This window comes from Brassica rapa, unplaced genomic scaffold (assembly GCF_000309985.2).
Source record: "Brassica rapa cultivar Chiifu-401-42 unplaced genomic scaffold, CAAS_Brap_v3.01 Scaffold1026, whole genome shotgun sequence".
Classification (NCBI taxonomy): domain Eukaryota; kingdom Viridiplantae; phylum Streptophyta; class Magnoliopsida; order Brassicales; family Brassicaceae; genus Brassica; species Brassica rapa.
In genome coordinates this window covers 370-13602 of record NW_022610960.1, presented here as the reverse complement: position 1 = coordinate 13602, position 13233 = coordinate 370, and the positions used below count along the sequence as shown (strand labels likewise).

The window sequence follows — 13233 nt, the reverse complement described above, 5'->3', positions numbered from 1 at the left end:
CCAAAGCTAGAAGACTCAAAGAAGCTGTTGGAAGTCTACTTATGATCTCATGGAAGCAAGAAGACGGTCTTGATGGACGTTTGATCAATCAAGACACTCTTATCACCATTCAAGCAATGGTTTCAAACTGATCATCATCTAAGCAAGTGCTTGTGTGTGCTCTTTTCCTAGCCTTTGGTTTTGTCCCATTGGGTTTTCCAAAGGAAGGTTTTTAATGAGGCCACAAGTTACTTACATAAACCTTAGATGATGTATCACGGTTCCACCTTAGGTTATTTTTAAACTATGGTTTTTATTTCATGTTTTAAAAACTCTTTTCGAATTTGAATAAGTCTTTAGTCTTTGTTGTAGTTCCAAGGGAGCCTGTTCCCTTTAATGATCTCGAGAATATGGAGCCTGTTCCATACTTCTCTATATAAGTGTGTTTGCGTTCTCTCTTTTAATCACAATCCTTTTTCTACAAATCTATCAGATTTCTTTGTTCTCTCTTTACTTCTCATCAAGTCTTGAGTGAATCTCGTTGGTGTGTCATATCCAACAACTAAGGGTGTCTATTTTGGTGTGTAATATCCAAGCTAGTCATCTAGGAGTATCAAGGAGCCATTCCGCAACTCTTTGTGTCACCAAACGATCCATCACCTTGATAAACTTGAGTCTCTGATTCGTTTATACAAGGATCTATCCAATTCAATCCAAAGAAGCATCCTAGGAGTTCATTAAGTGGTATCAGAGCTGCTTTGGATTGGGAAGTTTTCGATTTCTCTTCTGTTTCAAATAAACTTTTCAACTTCTTTGATTACCATTGATAGATCTGCGATCTGTTGTTGTTTCTCGTATCATCTGAGTAGCATATCACCTGATTGCTAATCGTCTGTGTTGAATCCTATTAGATCTAAGTGTTCTTATCATATTTTGAATCAAACTCATCCGATCCGTGTGAAGGAAGTAATCGAATCGCTTGATCTGTCGAATCACTTGCTGAATAACTTGATTTGTGTTGTTTCTGTGATAGATCTGTTCTTATTTGTCTTGAATCTGATCTGCATAAATCCAAAATTGATAGATCTAATCTTAGTCTTGTCGATTTGAATTCTCTAATCCGTGATCTGCAAGTTTTCTATCTTTTGAAAGTTGTTTCCGCGTCGACTAATTGTTCTGATTTGATTCTTGTGAACATCTTACTTGTTTGAGTGTTTTCTGAATCAGGTACCATGGTGAGAGAGTCGGAAGATGAAGCAGAACTCGTGAGACAGAACAAGTTATTGAGAGATCAGATGACTGAGCAATTAAACCAAACGATGATCACTACCGTTGCTGATATGATCAAGAGCAGTATGAAGGAACTTCGCGATGAAATAAGGCAAGAGATAAGGCAAGCTACGGGCCAAGGTCATAGCAATGAGTCTAGACGAGAAAGACGTGATGAAACCCCGAGAGAGCATGCTGAATCACAAGAAACAGACCACTACTATGAGCGTAACCGAGCCACGCACAGCAGTTCCTCTTCTAGAGATAGTAGAAGGAGACATAGAAGAGATCATGATGAAAGGAGAACTTACAGAGATGATCTTGCTGGTTTAAAGCTGAAGATACCTCCTTTCCATGGCAAAGTTGATCCGGATGCTTACTTGGAATGGGAAAAGAAGATGGAGTTGGTGTTTAACTGTAAGCACTACACCAATGCCCAAAGGATTCAGATAGCAGCAACTGAGTTCCATGACTATGCGCTGAGTTGGTGGGACCAGCTTGTGACTACCAGGAGACTTAACCAAGAGTATCCCGTTGAAACATGGCACGAGATGAAGGCTCTCATGCGTAAAAGATTTGTGCCAAATCACTATCATCGCGACTTGCACCAGAAGTTAAGAAGACTCACCCAAGGATCTCGATCTGTTGAAGAATACTATCAAGACATGGAGCTGTTGATGCTGAGAGCTCGTGTTTCTGAAGATAAAGAAGCTACTATGGCTAGGTTCTTAGGAGGTCTCAACCGAGAGATACAAGATAATGTTGAGATGCAGCACTATGTGGAGATAGAAGAGATGCTTCACAAAGCTATACTAGTTGAGCAACAAGTTAAGAGGAAGGGCCATTCTCATTCTCGTTACAACACCAGACTTCAGGGAACTAAAGAAGAAAAGTCTAGCTATCAAAAGGAAAGCAAACCGCAACTGAAAGAAGACTCAAAGCCAAATTCCTTTTACAGCAAGGATAAAGGAAAGGCCGAGGTTTCAAGTGCAAGAGCTAGAGATGTTAAGTGCTTTAAGTGTCAGGGTAGAGGCCATTATGCAAATGAGTGCACCAATAAAAGAATCATGATTCTTCTTGAGAATGGAGAGTATGAATCTGAGGATGAGCTTTCAGAGTCTGAGTGTAAGGCGCTTATTGAAGAAGAATATGAAGAAGAACCCGTGAAAGGAAGGTTATTGGTGGCTAGAAGAACTTTGAGTTTGCAAAGTAAAGCTGAAGAGCAAGAACAGAGAGAGAATCTATTCTACACTCGGTGCCTTGTGCAAGGAAAGGTCTGTAGTCTTATCATTGATGGAGGAAGTTGTGTGAATGTAGCTAGTGAAACTATGGTAAAGAAGCTTGGCCTCCAAGTACAGAAACATCCAAAGCCCTACCGGCTTCAATGGTTGAATGAAGAAGGAGAAATGAGGGTTTCTAGTCAGGTTTCGGTTCCCATTGCAATTGGAAGGTATGAGGATGAGGTTCTCTGTGATGTATTGCCTATGGAAGCTGGACATATCCTTCTTGGTCGGCCATGGCAATCAGATAGACGAGTGATACATGATGGCTACACCAACAAGCACACGTTTGAGTTCAAAGGAAAGAAGACTGTGCTGGTTCCTCTAACACCAAAGGAAGTTCATCAAGATCAACTGCAGCTACAAAAGAAGAAAGAAATAGACCTCAAACCTGAATCAAAGAAGCAGCATAGTCTCTATGCCAAATCGGGTGAAATCAAAAGAACTCTCAATGCTCATCAATCTATTCTTTTACTTATCTTTAAAGAGTCTCTTTTGAATGTTACTGACCCAACACCGGTATATCCGAGTGAAATTAAGTGTCTTTTACAGGAATTTGAAGATGTATTTCCTGAAGATAATCCAATTGGTCTTCCACCTCTTAGAGGGATTGAGCATCAGATTGATTTTGTTCCTGGTTCTACACTTCCAAATAGGCCAGCTTATAGGACTAATCCCGTGGAGACTAAAGAACTGCAAAAACAAGTTGAGGAGTTGATGGCAAAGGGGCATATCCGTGAGAGCATGAGCCCATGTGCAGTACCAGTGCTTCTTGTGCCTAAGAAAGATGGAAGCTGGCGCATGTGTGTTGATTGTAGAGCCATCAACAACATCACTGTAAAGTATCGCCATCCTATTCCTAGATTAGATGATATGCTTGATGAATTGCATGGTTCCTGCATATTTTCTAAGATTGATTTGAAAAGTGGATACCATCAGATTAGGATGAAAGAAGGAGATGAATGGAAAACTGCATTCAAAACTAAACATGGTCTTTATGAGTGGTTAGTCATGCCATTTGGATTAACCAATGCACCTAGTACATTCATGAGATTAATGAATCATGTTCTTAGATCATTCATTGGCATATTTGTTGTGGTATACTTTGATGACATCCTTGTATACAGTAAGAGCTTTAATGATCATATAGGACATCTTAGAGCTGTTCTTGATGTGCTTAGAAAGGAATCTCTTTTTGCTAACCTTAAGAAGTGTACTTTTGGAACGGATCACTTGGTTTTTCTAGGCTTTGTTGTGAGTGCAGATGGAGTAAAGGTAGATCAAGAGAAGGTGAAAGCAATACAAGAGTGGCCGATTCCTAAAACCATCAGTGAAGTGCGAAGCTTCCATGGATTAGCTGGCTTCTACCGACGGTTTGTAAAAGATTTTAGCACCATAGCCGCTCCATTGACTGAGGTGATCAAGAAAGAAGTTGGATTCAAATGGGGAGAAGCACAAGAACTTGCCTTTCAATGCCTAAAAGAGAAGCTTACTAATGCCCCTCTTCTTATACTTCCTGATTTCAATAAAACTTTTGAAATTGAATGTGATGCTTCAGGAATTGGAATTGGTGCTGTTCTTATGCAGGAGAAGAGACCCATAGCATATTTCAGTGAGAAACTAGGAGGAGCGACTCTCAACTATGCTACTTATGACAAGGAACTCTACGCTTTGGTGAGGGCTTTGCAGACATGGCAGCATTACCTATGGCCCAAGGAGTTTGTCATTCACACTGATCATGAGTCTCTCAAGTACCTTAAAAGCCAAAACAAACTCAGCAAGAGACACGCAAGGTGGGTTGAGTTCATTGAGACATTTCCTTATGTCATCAAGTATAAACAAGGTAAGGAAAACATAGTTGCTGATGCACTATCCAGAAGGTATGTTCTCTTGAACACTCTTGATGTTAAGCTATTAGGATTTGAGCAGATTAAAGTAATGTATGAGAATGATCCTGAATTTAAAGATGCTTATAAGTCTTGTGAGAAATTTGCTGCTGGACATTACTTTAGGCAGGATGGATTTCTTTTCTATGATAATAGACTTTGTGTGCCTAATTGTTCTTTGAGAGATTTATTTGTTAGGGAATCTCATGGAGGAAGCCTCATGGGACATTTTGGTGTCGCAAAAACTCTCAAGACCTTGCAGGATCACTTCTACTGGCCGCGGATGAAAAGAGATGTGGAAAGACTCTGTGAAAGGTGTGCAACTTGTAAACAAGCTAAGTCCAAAGTCCAAAACCATGGTTTGTACACGCCTTTACCCATCCCTTATCATCCTTGGAATGATATCTCTATGGACTTCATTGTTGGATTGCCTAGAACTCGTACTGGTAAAGATTCAATCTTTGTGGTAGTTGATAGATTTTCTAAGATGGCACACTTCATTGCTTGTCATAAAACTGATGATGCATTGCATGTAGCTAACTTGTTCTTTAAGGAGATTGTGCGTTTACATGGCATGCCTAAGACTATTGTATCTGATAGAGATACTAAGTTTCTAAGCTACTTTTGGAAAACTCTCTGGTCTAAACTAGGCACTAAGCTATTATTTTCTACTACTTGTCACCCACAAACTGATGGTCAGACTGAAGTAGTTAATAGAACTCTTGGTACACTCTTGCGTGCAATTATAAAGAAGAACTTGAAATCATGGGAAGATTGTTTGCCTCATTGTGAATTTGCATATAATCATGCTGTGCATTCTGCTACTAAGTTTTCTCCATTTGAAATTGTTTATGGGTTCAATCCCATCTCTCCTTTGGATCTAATACCTTTACCTGAGTGTGAAAGAGTTAGTCTTGATGGCAAGAAGAAGGCAGAGAAGGTACAACAACTTCATGAACAAGCAAGGCGCAACATAGAAGAGAAGACTAAGCAATATGCCAAACAAGCAAACAAGGGGAGGCGTGAAAGAGTCTTTGAAGTGGGTGATCAAGTCTGGATTCACCTAAGGAAAGAAAGATTTCCTAATGAGAGGAAATCCAAGCTCATGCCAAGGATTGATGGACCATTTGAGATCATAAAGAAAATCGGCAACAATGCTTACAAGCTGGATCTCCAAGGAAGGTATGATGTGAGCAATAGTTTTAATATCACTGACTTGGTTCCTTATTTTGCAGATGAGCCAGATTTGAGGACAAATCCTTTTCAAGAGGGAGGGGATGATATGATCATGGACCGGCACAAGGATGGAGATAAAGAGTTCAAAGACCAATCAAGGGAAGAAGATGATGCCTTAGTCATTCCACCAGGTCCCATCACTCGCGCCAAAGCTAGAAGACTCAAAGAAGCTGTTGGAAGTCTACTTATGATCTCATGGAAGCAAGAAGACGGTCTTGATGGACGTTTGATCAATCAAGACACTCTTATCACCATTCAAGCAATGGTTTCAAACTGATCATCATCTAAGCAAGTGCTTGTGTGTGCTCTTTTCCTAGCCTTTGGTTTTGTCCCATTGGGTTTTCCAAAGGAAGGTTTTTAATGAGGCCACAAGTTACTTACATAAACCTTAGATGATGTATCACGGTTCCACCTTAGGTTATTTTTAAACTATGGTTTTTATTTCATGTTTTAAAAACTCTTTTCGAATTTGAATAAGTCTTTAGTCTTTGTTGTAGTTCCAAGGGAGCCTGTTCCCTTTAATGATCTCGAGAATATGGAGCCTGTTCCATACTTCTCTATATAAGTGTGTTTGCGTTCTCTCTTTTAAACACAATCCTTTTTCTACAAATCTATCAGATTTCTTTGTTCTCTCTTTACTTCTCATCAAGTCTTGAGTGAATCTCGTTGGTGTGTCATATCCAACAACTAAGGGTGTCTATTTTGGTGTGTAATATCCAAGCTAGTCATCTAGGAGTATCAAGGAGCCATTCCGCAACTCTTTGTGTCACCAAACGATCCATCACCTTGATAAACTTGAGTCTCTGATTCGTTTATACAAGGATCTATCCAATTCAATCCAAAGAAGCATCCTAGGAGTTCATTAGTGAGGCAGGTGATGGAAAGTCTCTTGTAGCCTACACTGGAGCATCAAGCAACCGTGGGAACAATGATCAAGAGTATCTAAGGAGATCCGACCTTGATGCTCTCATTAAGATGTTCAAGGAGAATGGTAACATCTTTGGGTATTCTTTTGGTGCTAGGGTGATAGAGAACTTGATGAGGATATTCAACCAGAGCCGGAACCAGACTTAACTGAACCTGATATCCAGGACATGATCAGCAACATAACCAAATCAGAGACAGTCCAAGAAGTGCCAGTACCAACCGTATTCAAGGGAGCTATCACTAGACAAAGAGCTAAGGTACTTCAACATAAATTTAATGAGAGCATGATACTTGCTTCTGATCTTGGACAGGTTAAACTGGCTGGTGAACCAAGCTTGAAGCAAGATGAACTAAAGGATGCAGAACCGGTTAAGGAGAAACAAGCATCAAGTGAGGATATGTGGCCATTCATCCCGGAGCAATGCCACACCAACCTGATGATCATTACCATGGAAGATCAACTTGCCTAGCAAGTCTCTTGGACGAATCTAGCAACTAGGCCAAGCTCTTTGTGTGTGCTCTTTTTCCCTTACTCTTGGTTTTGTCCCAAATGGGTTTTCCAGAGAAGGTTTTTAACGAGGCCACAACTTGCTTCACACTTATCCCAAGTGCCAAGTTCGATCCAAGGCTAAGAAGCCTCATGACCTTATTTCATGTTTTACATTATAGTTTGTTTCCTTATTTGTACTTTCGTGACCTAAGTGGAGCCTGTTCCCTTAGTCCTATTTATATGTTTTCGCAAGCCCACTTTTGGGGCAGACTTTGAATAATCATAAACTTTTCTTTTAAAGAAAACCCTAGAGCTCTCAAGCTAGAACTCGCCTCCTTCTCTTTGCCTTGTGAGACCAGTACCTCCACGGCCTAGAGGAACCTTGTGTTGTATCACGAGCCTCCCCATCTCTCGTGTGGTGCACTTCATCCCATCATACAGTTCCAGTTCAGATCCCTTGGTTGATTAGATCAGTCCATCCGGATCACCCTTGTGTTAGATCGGCTCCTTCTCTCTTGCTTGGGAACGTACAGCCTTTGATAGCTTAGGCTTGTATCATTTCTGGTATCAGAGCTGAAGTTCCTTCAGCATCAGGTTATATCTATCCTTGTCTCTTCTATTTGCATCCGATTTGTGATTCATTGTTTCTGCTTTCATGAAATCATAAAACCAAATAAAGAGATCGCGTTTCATTGTTGCACTTAGTTGTTTTCTTCACATCTTGCTTGCATCCGATTGTTACATCCTGTTCTGCTTAGTTTTAATCTTCATCAAGTCAAAAAAAAAAATAAAAACGTGTTGCTAGGATTGCATAATTCGGTTTCCATTTTTGCAAAGAGTTTTCCAAATTGTTTCCTTCCCGGTCGATCACCTTTTCCAAGTCTTTCCAATTCTATTACTACTACAGCTTTTATTAGTGTCTATTGCCTATTCGAATTTATAAAAAAAAACAAAAAAAGGAAATTTGTATCTTTTCTTTCTCGTTTTCTTTCTTATTTACCTATTGAAAAGCTAAGGCATCTCTTGTTTATCTTGCAAGGTACAACTCAACCGCATACATGGGAGAAGCGAGTGAGCAAGCTACCATGATGCAAGTCCTCAACGCTTTGAGAGAAGAGATGAGGGTTATGCGGCAAGACCTTGGGGAAAGGATGACTAGAGTTGAGCAAAGACCTCCTCCTTTGCAACCAGTACGGAACGTTGATAGGTTCTTGAATCCAAACAACAGAAGATATGGAGTGCCCGTCCATGACAACCCGGAGACTAGCACCCGGAACCAGCAGACTGATGAAGACACGGGACAGCAGCACGGTCCAATACCAAACCAGAGAGCAGGGTTGCCACCAGATGACTATGGTGAAGAAGAAGAGGAGGAAGGGTTTGCACCTCAACCCCGAGCTCCACGCAGGCAAAACCGGCACCAAGGGTTTGAAGAAGAGGAACTCCTACCTCAACACCGAGCCCCACGCCAACAAAACTATAACCAAGGGCCAGAGCACATCAAGATGAATGCTCCCGGCTATGCGGGGAAGGTTGATCCAGAAGCTTACCTAGACTGGGAGAAAAGGATGGATCACATTTTTGCCTACTATAACCACCCTGGTCCTAAAAGAGTTGCTTTGGCAGTAGCTCAGCTCACGGACAATGCACTTTCCTGGTGGGATAGATTGTGCTCCGATAGGAGAAGGAACGGATTGAGGCAACTAGACTCTTGGCTAGACATGAAAGATGCGATGAAGCAACGGTTTGTGCCACAACACTTTCACAGAGACTTGCAAAGGAAGTTACGGGCACTCAAGCAAGGCAGCAAGTCAGTGGAAGAGTACTATGAAGAGTTTGAGAAATTAAGAAACCGTTTGGACCTTAATGAAGATGAGGAAGCTACCATGGCTCAATTCCTTGATGGTTTACAGGAGAGGATAAGCTGCAAGGTGGAGAGACATGTTTATGCTGACATGAAGGACCTGTTCCATCTAGCTATCCAAGCTGAACAACACATCAAGAAGAAGAGCTCCAAGGGCAAGTCTCAAGTTTCTTGGAATTCAAGCAATAGCAACTACAACAAGTCGGTGGACAAAGGAAAAGGGGTTGAAGGAGACAGCCGGCCTAAGCCTCGCACCACCGAACCCACGAAGGACAACAAAACCGAGCCAGCCAAAGCTACCAACCCCCAACGTGCCAGAGACATCACCTGTTTCAAATGTAGAGGCCGAGGGCACATGGCAAGAGAGTGCCCAAACCAGAGGGTTATGCTGCTCACCGATGATGGCTATGAATCTCGTGATGAAGGAGAAGTACCTGAGATTCAAGAAGAGTATGGAGAAGTTGAATATGCTGATGTGGGAGAGAGCTTGATGATCCGACGTGTGCTTAGCGTCTTAGTTCAACCCGCCGAGACAATCCAAAGAGAAAACATATTCCACAGCCGTTGCACCATAAAAGGCAAGGTATGTAACCTTATTATAGATGGTGGGTCTTGTACCAATGCTGCTAGCGCTTACATGGTAGAAAAACTTGGTTTAGAAAAGACAAAGCATCCGCATCCATATAGGCTAAGGTGGTTAGATGATAAGGTTGAGCTTAAAATTAAGGAACAAGTGAGCATTCCATTTAGCATTGGTAAGTATCAAGATGAAGTAGTTTGTGACGTAGTCCCTATGCAAGCTGGACATGTATTGCTAGGAAGACCATGGCAGTGGGATAGAGAAACTAAGCATGATGGTAGAACTAATATGTATACATTCATGCATGATAAGCGTAAGATAAGCTTAGCGCCTCTCACTCCAACACAAGTTCATGAAATTCATTTGCAAATGGTTAAGGAAAAGGAAAAGTCTGTTAAATCAAACTTTCTTATCCGTTCTAGCTGTGTAAGAAAGGCTGCTACTACCAAACACACAATGCTACTAATGATCTTTAAGGAGCTTTTGAGTGCAGGTTCTGATGAGTTAACTCTTCATCCAGAGATTACTAAGCTTCTTGACATGTTCAAAGATGTGTTTCCAGAGGAGATTCCGCACGGTTTACCCCCACTCCGAGGCATTGAGCACCAGATAGATTTTGTGCCAGGAGCTGCCCTGCCAAACAAACCGGCTTATAGGGTGAACCCGGAAGAGACTAAGGAGTTGGAGAGACAAGTGCAGGACCTATTAGACAAAGGATACGTGAGGGAGAGTCTCAGTCCTTGCGCTGTGCCTGTCTTACTTGTACCAAAGAAGGACGGGACATGGAGAATGTGTGTAGACTGCCGAGCCATCAACAACATCACCATCAAGTATAGACACCCCATCCCACGGCTTGATGACATGTTAGATGAGCTAAGCGGAGCCACCATCTTCTCCAAGATTGATCTTAAGAGTGGGTACCATCAGGTAAGAATGAAAGAGGGAGATGAGTGGAAGACAGCTTTTAAAACAAAGCAAGGTCTATATGAATGGTTGGTGATGCCATTTGGACTTAGCAATGCTCCTAGTACTTTCATGCGTCTCATGAACCACATTCTTAGGCCATACATCAGTAAGTTTGTTGTGGTTTATTTCGATGACATTTTAATTTACAGTACTAGTTTACTTGATCATGTGACACATCTTGAGCAAGTACTAGAGACACTTCGACAAGAAGGGCTTTATGCAAACCTCAAGAAGTGCACATTCTGCACTGATAAACTTGTCTTCCTAGGTTTTGTTGTGAGTTCACAGGGCTTACAGGTTGATGAAGAGAAGGTTAAGGCCATTCAAGAGTGGCCGACTCCAACAAACATCAGCCAAGTTAGAAGTTTCCATGGCCTAGCTAGCTTCTACAGGCGGTTTGTCAAGGATTTCAGTAGTATAGCTGCACCCCTTACTGCTGTGGTGAAGAAGAGTATTGGGTTCATTTGGGAAAAAGCTCAACAGGAAGCCTTTCAGACCTTGAAGTATCGCCTGACCCATGCACCAGTACTGGTCTTACCCGACTTCAATAAGACCTTTGAAGTAGAATGTGATGCATCAGGGATTGGGATAGGGGCAGTTCTTATTCAAGAAGGAAAACCCGTGGCTTACTTCAGTGAGAAGCTTGGTGGAGCAGCTCTTAATTATCCGACCTATGATAAAGAGTTGTATGCCTTGGTGAGAGCTTTGGAGACATGGCAGCACTACCTGCTGTCTAAAGAATTCGTGGTACACACTGACCATGAAACCCTTAAACATCTAAGAGGGCAAACCAATCTCAAGAGGAGACATGCTCGCTGGTTAGAGTTTATTGAGACATTTCCCTACATTATCAAGTATAAGAAGGGCAAGGAGAACATTGTAGCAGATGCACTCTCCAGGAGATATGCTTTGATTGCAACCATGGAAGCAAAGGTGTTGGGATTTGAGTTCATCAAAAGTTTGTACGGAGAAGATCCGGATCTTGCTGCTATCTACTCAAGTTGCACCAAAGGACCACAAGGAAAGTTCTACTTGCATGAGGGATTTCTTTTCAAGGGCAGGAGATTATGCATTCCTCAATGCTCCTTGAGAGATCTAATCACTAGAGAGGCTCACGGAGGAGGGCTCATGGGTCACTTTGGAGTAGATAAGACACTTGCTGTGGTCAGGGAACATTTCTATTGGCCGCATCTTAAGAAATCAGTAGAATCTCATTGCGCCAGATGTGTGACTTGCAAGAAGGCTAAGTCTAGAGTCCAGCCTCATGGCCTTTACATGCCACTGCCGATTCCTACAGCTCCTTGGGTAGACATCTCCATGGATTTTGTCCTAGGATTACCAAAAATTCATCACAAGGATTCAATCTTTGTTGTCGTGGACAGATTCTCCAAAATGGCACACTTCATACCTTGTGCCAAGGTGAATGATGCGTCCAAAACTGCTGATCTGTTCTTTAAGGAGGTAGTGCGCTTACATGGGGTGCCAAGGACTATTGTATCTGACCGAGACACCAAGTTCCTCAGCCACTTTTGGAGAACACTATGGAAGAAGTTGGGAACAAAGTTGCTATTCTCTACTACTTGCCATCCCCAAACTGATGGGCAGACTGAAGTTGTCAACAGGACGCTCTCTACGCTGCTTAGGGCAACCATTGGGAAGAACATGAAGAATTGGGTTGATTGTATTCCATTCATCGAATTTGCATACAACCGAGCTCAGCATTCAGCCACTAAGATGTCCCCCTTTGAGGCAGCCTATGGGTTCAACCCGAAAACCCCTTTGGATCTTAAACCATTACCCCCAGCTGAAGTTGTCAGTCTTACCGGGGAAGCTAAAGCTGCTTATGTCAAAGAACTCCATCAGAAGGTTCAAGAGAATTTAGAGAAGAGGACTGAGCAGTACACTAAACATGCCAACAAGGGCCGCAAGGACATTGTATTTGAACCAGGGGAGTGGGTTTGGTTACACATGCGGCAAGAAAGGTTTCCTAACCAGAGAAGTTCCAAGCTGAAGCCAAGAGGGGACGGCCCATTTCAAGTTGTTGAGAGGATCAACAACAATGCCTACCGTCTTGATCTGCCAGGTGAGTTGAATGTGTCTTCTACTTTCAATGTTACTGATCTATCTCCTTGTTTTGCAGATGAACCAGTTTTGAGGTCAAAACCTTTTGAAGAGGGAGGGAATGATGAGGATATTCAACCAGAGCCGGAACCAGACTTAACTGAACCTGATATCCAGGACATGATCAGCAACATAACCAAATCAGAGACAGTCCAAGAAGTGCCAGTACCAACCGTATTCAAGGGAGCTATCACTAGACAAAGAGCTAAGGTACTTCAACATAAATTTAATGAGAGCATGATACTTGCTTCTGATCTTGGACAGGTTAAACTGGCTGGTGAACCAAGCTTGAAGCAAGATGAACTAAAGGATGCAGAACCGGTTAAGGAGAAACAAGCATCAAGTGAGGATATGTGGCCATTCATCCCGGAGCAATGCCACACCAACCTGATGATCATTACCATGGAAGATCAACTTGCCTAGCAAGTCTCTTGGACGAATCTAGCAACTAGGCCAAGCTCTTTGTGTGTGCTCTTTTTCCCTTACTCTTGGTTTTGTCCCAAATGGGTTTTCCAGAGAAGGTTTTTAACGAGGCCACAACTTGCTTCACACTTATCCCAAGTGCCAAGTTCGATCCAAGGCTAAGAAGCCTCATGACCTTATTTCATGTTTTACATTATAGTTTGTTTCCTTAT

General features: G+C 42.1%; 1 protein-coding gene across 1 annotated transcript; it reads left to right on the top strand.

Annotated features, from left to right (window-relative positions):
- Positions 1-571: 571 nt before the first annotated feature.
- LOC117131541 lies at positions 572-7047 on the top strand. Its single transcript, XM_033283637.1, has 8 exons — positions 572-1610; positions 1671-2783; positions 3081-3327; positions 3775-4412; positions 4545-5313; positions 5467-5831; positions 6673-6834; positions 6889-7047. The coding sequence occupies exons 1-8, from the start codon at positions 1212-1214 to the stop codon at positions 7045-7047; spliced, it is 3852 nt and encodes a 1283-aa protein (XP_033139528.1). The 5' UTR covers positions 572-1211.
- Positions 7048-13233: the final 6186 nt, after the last annotated feature.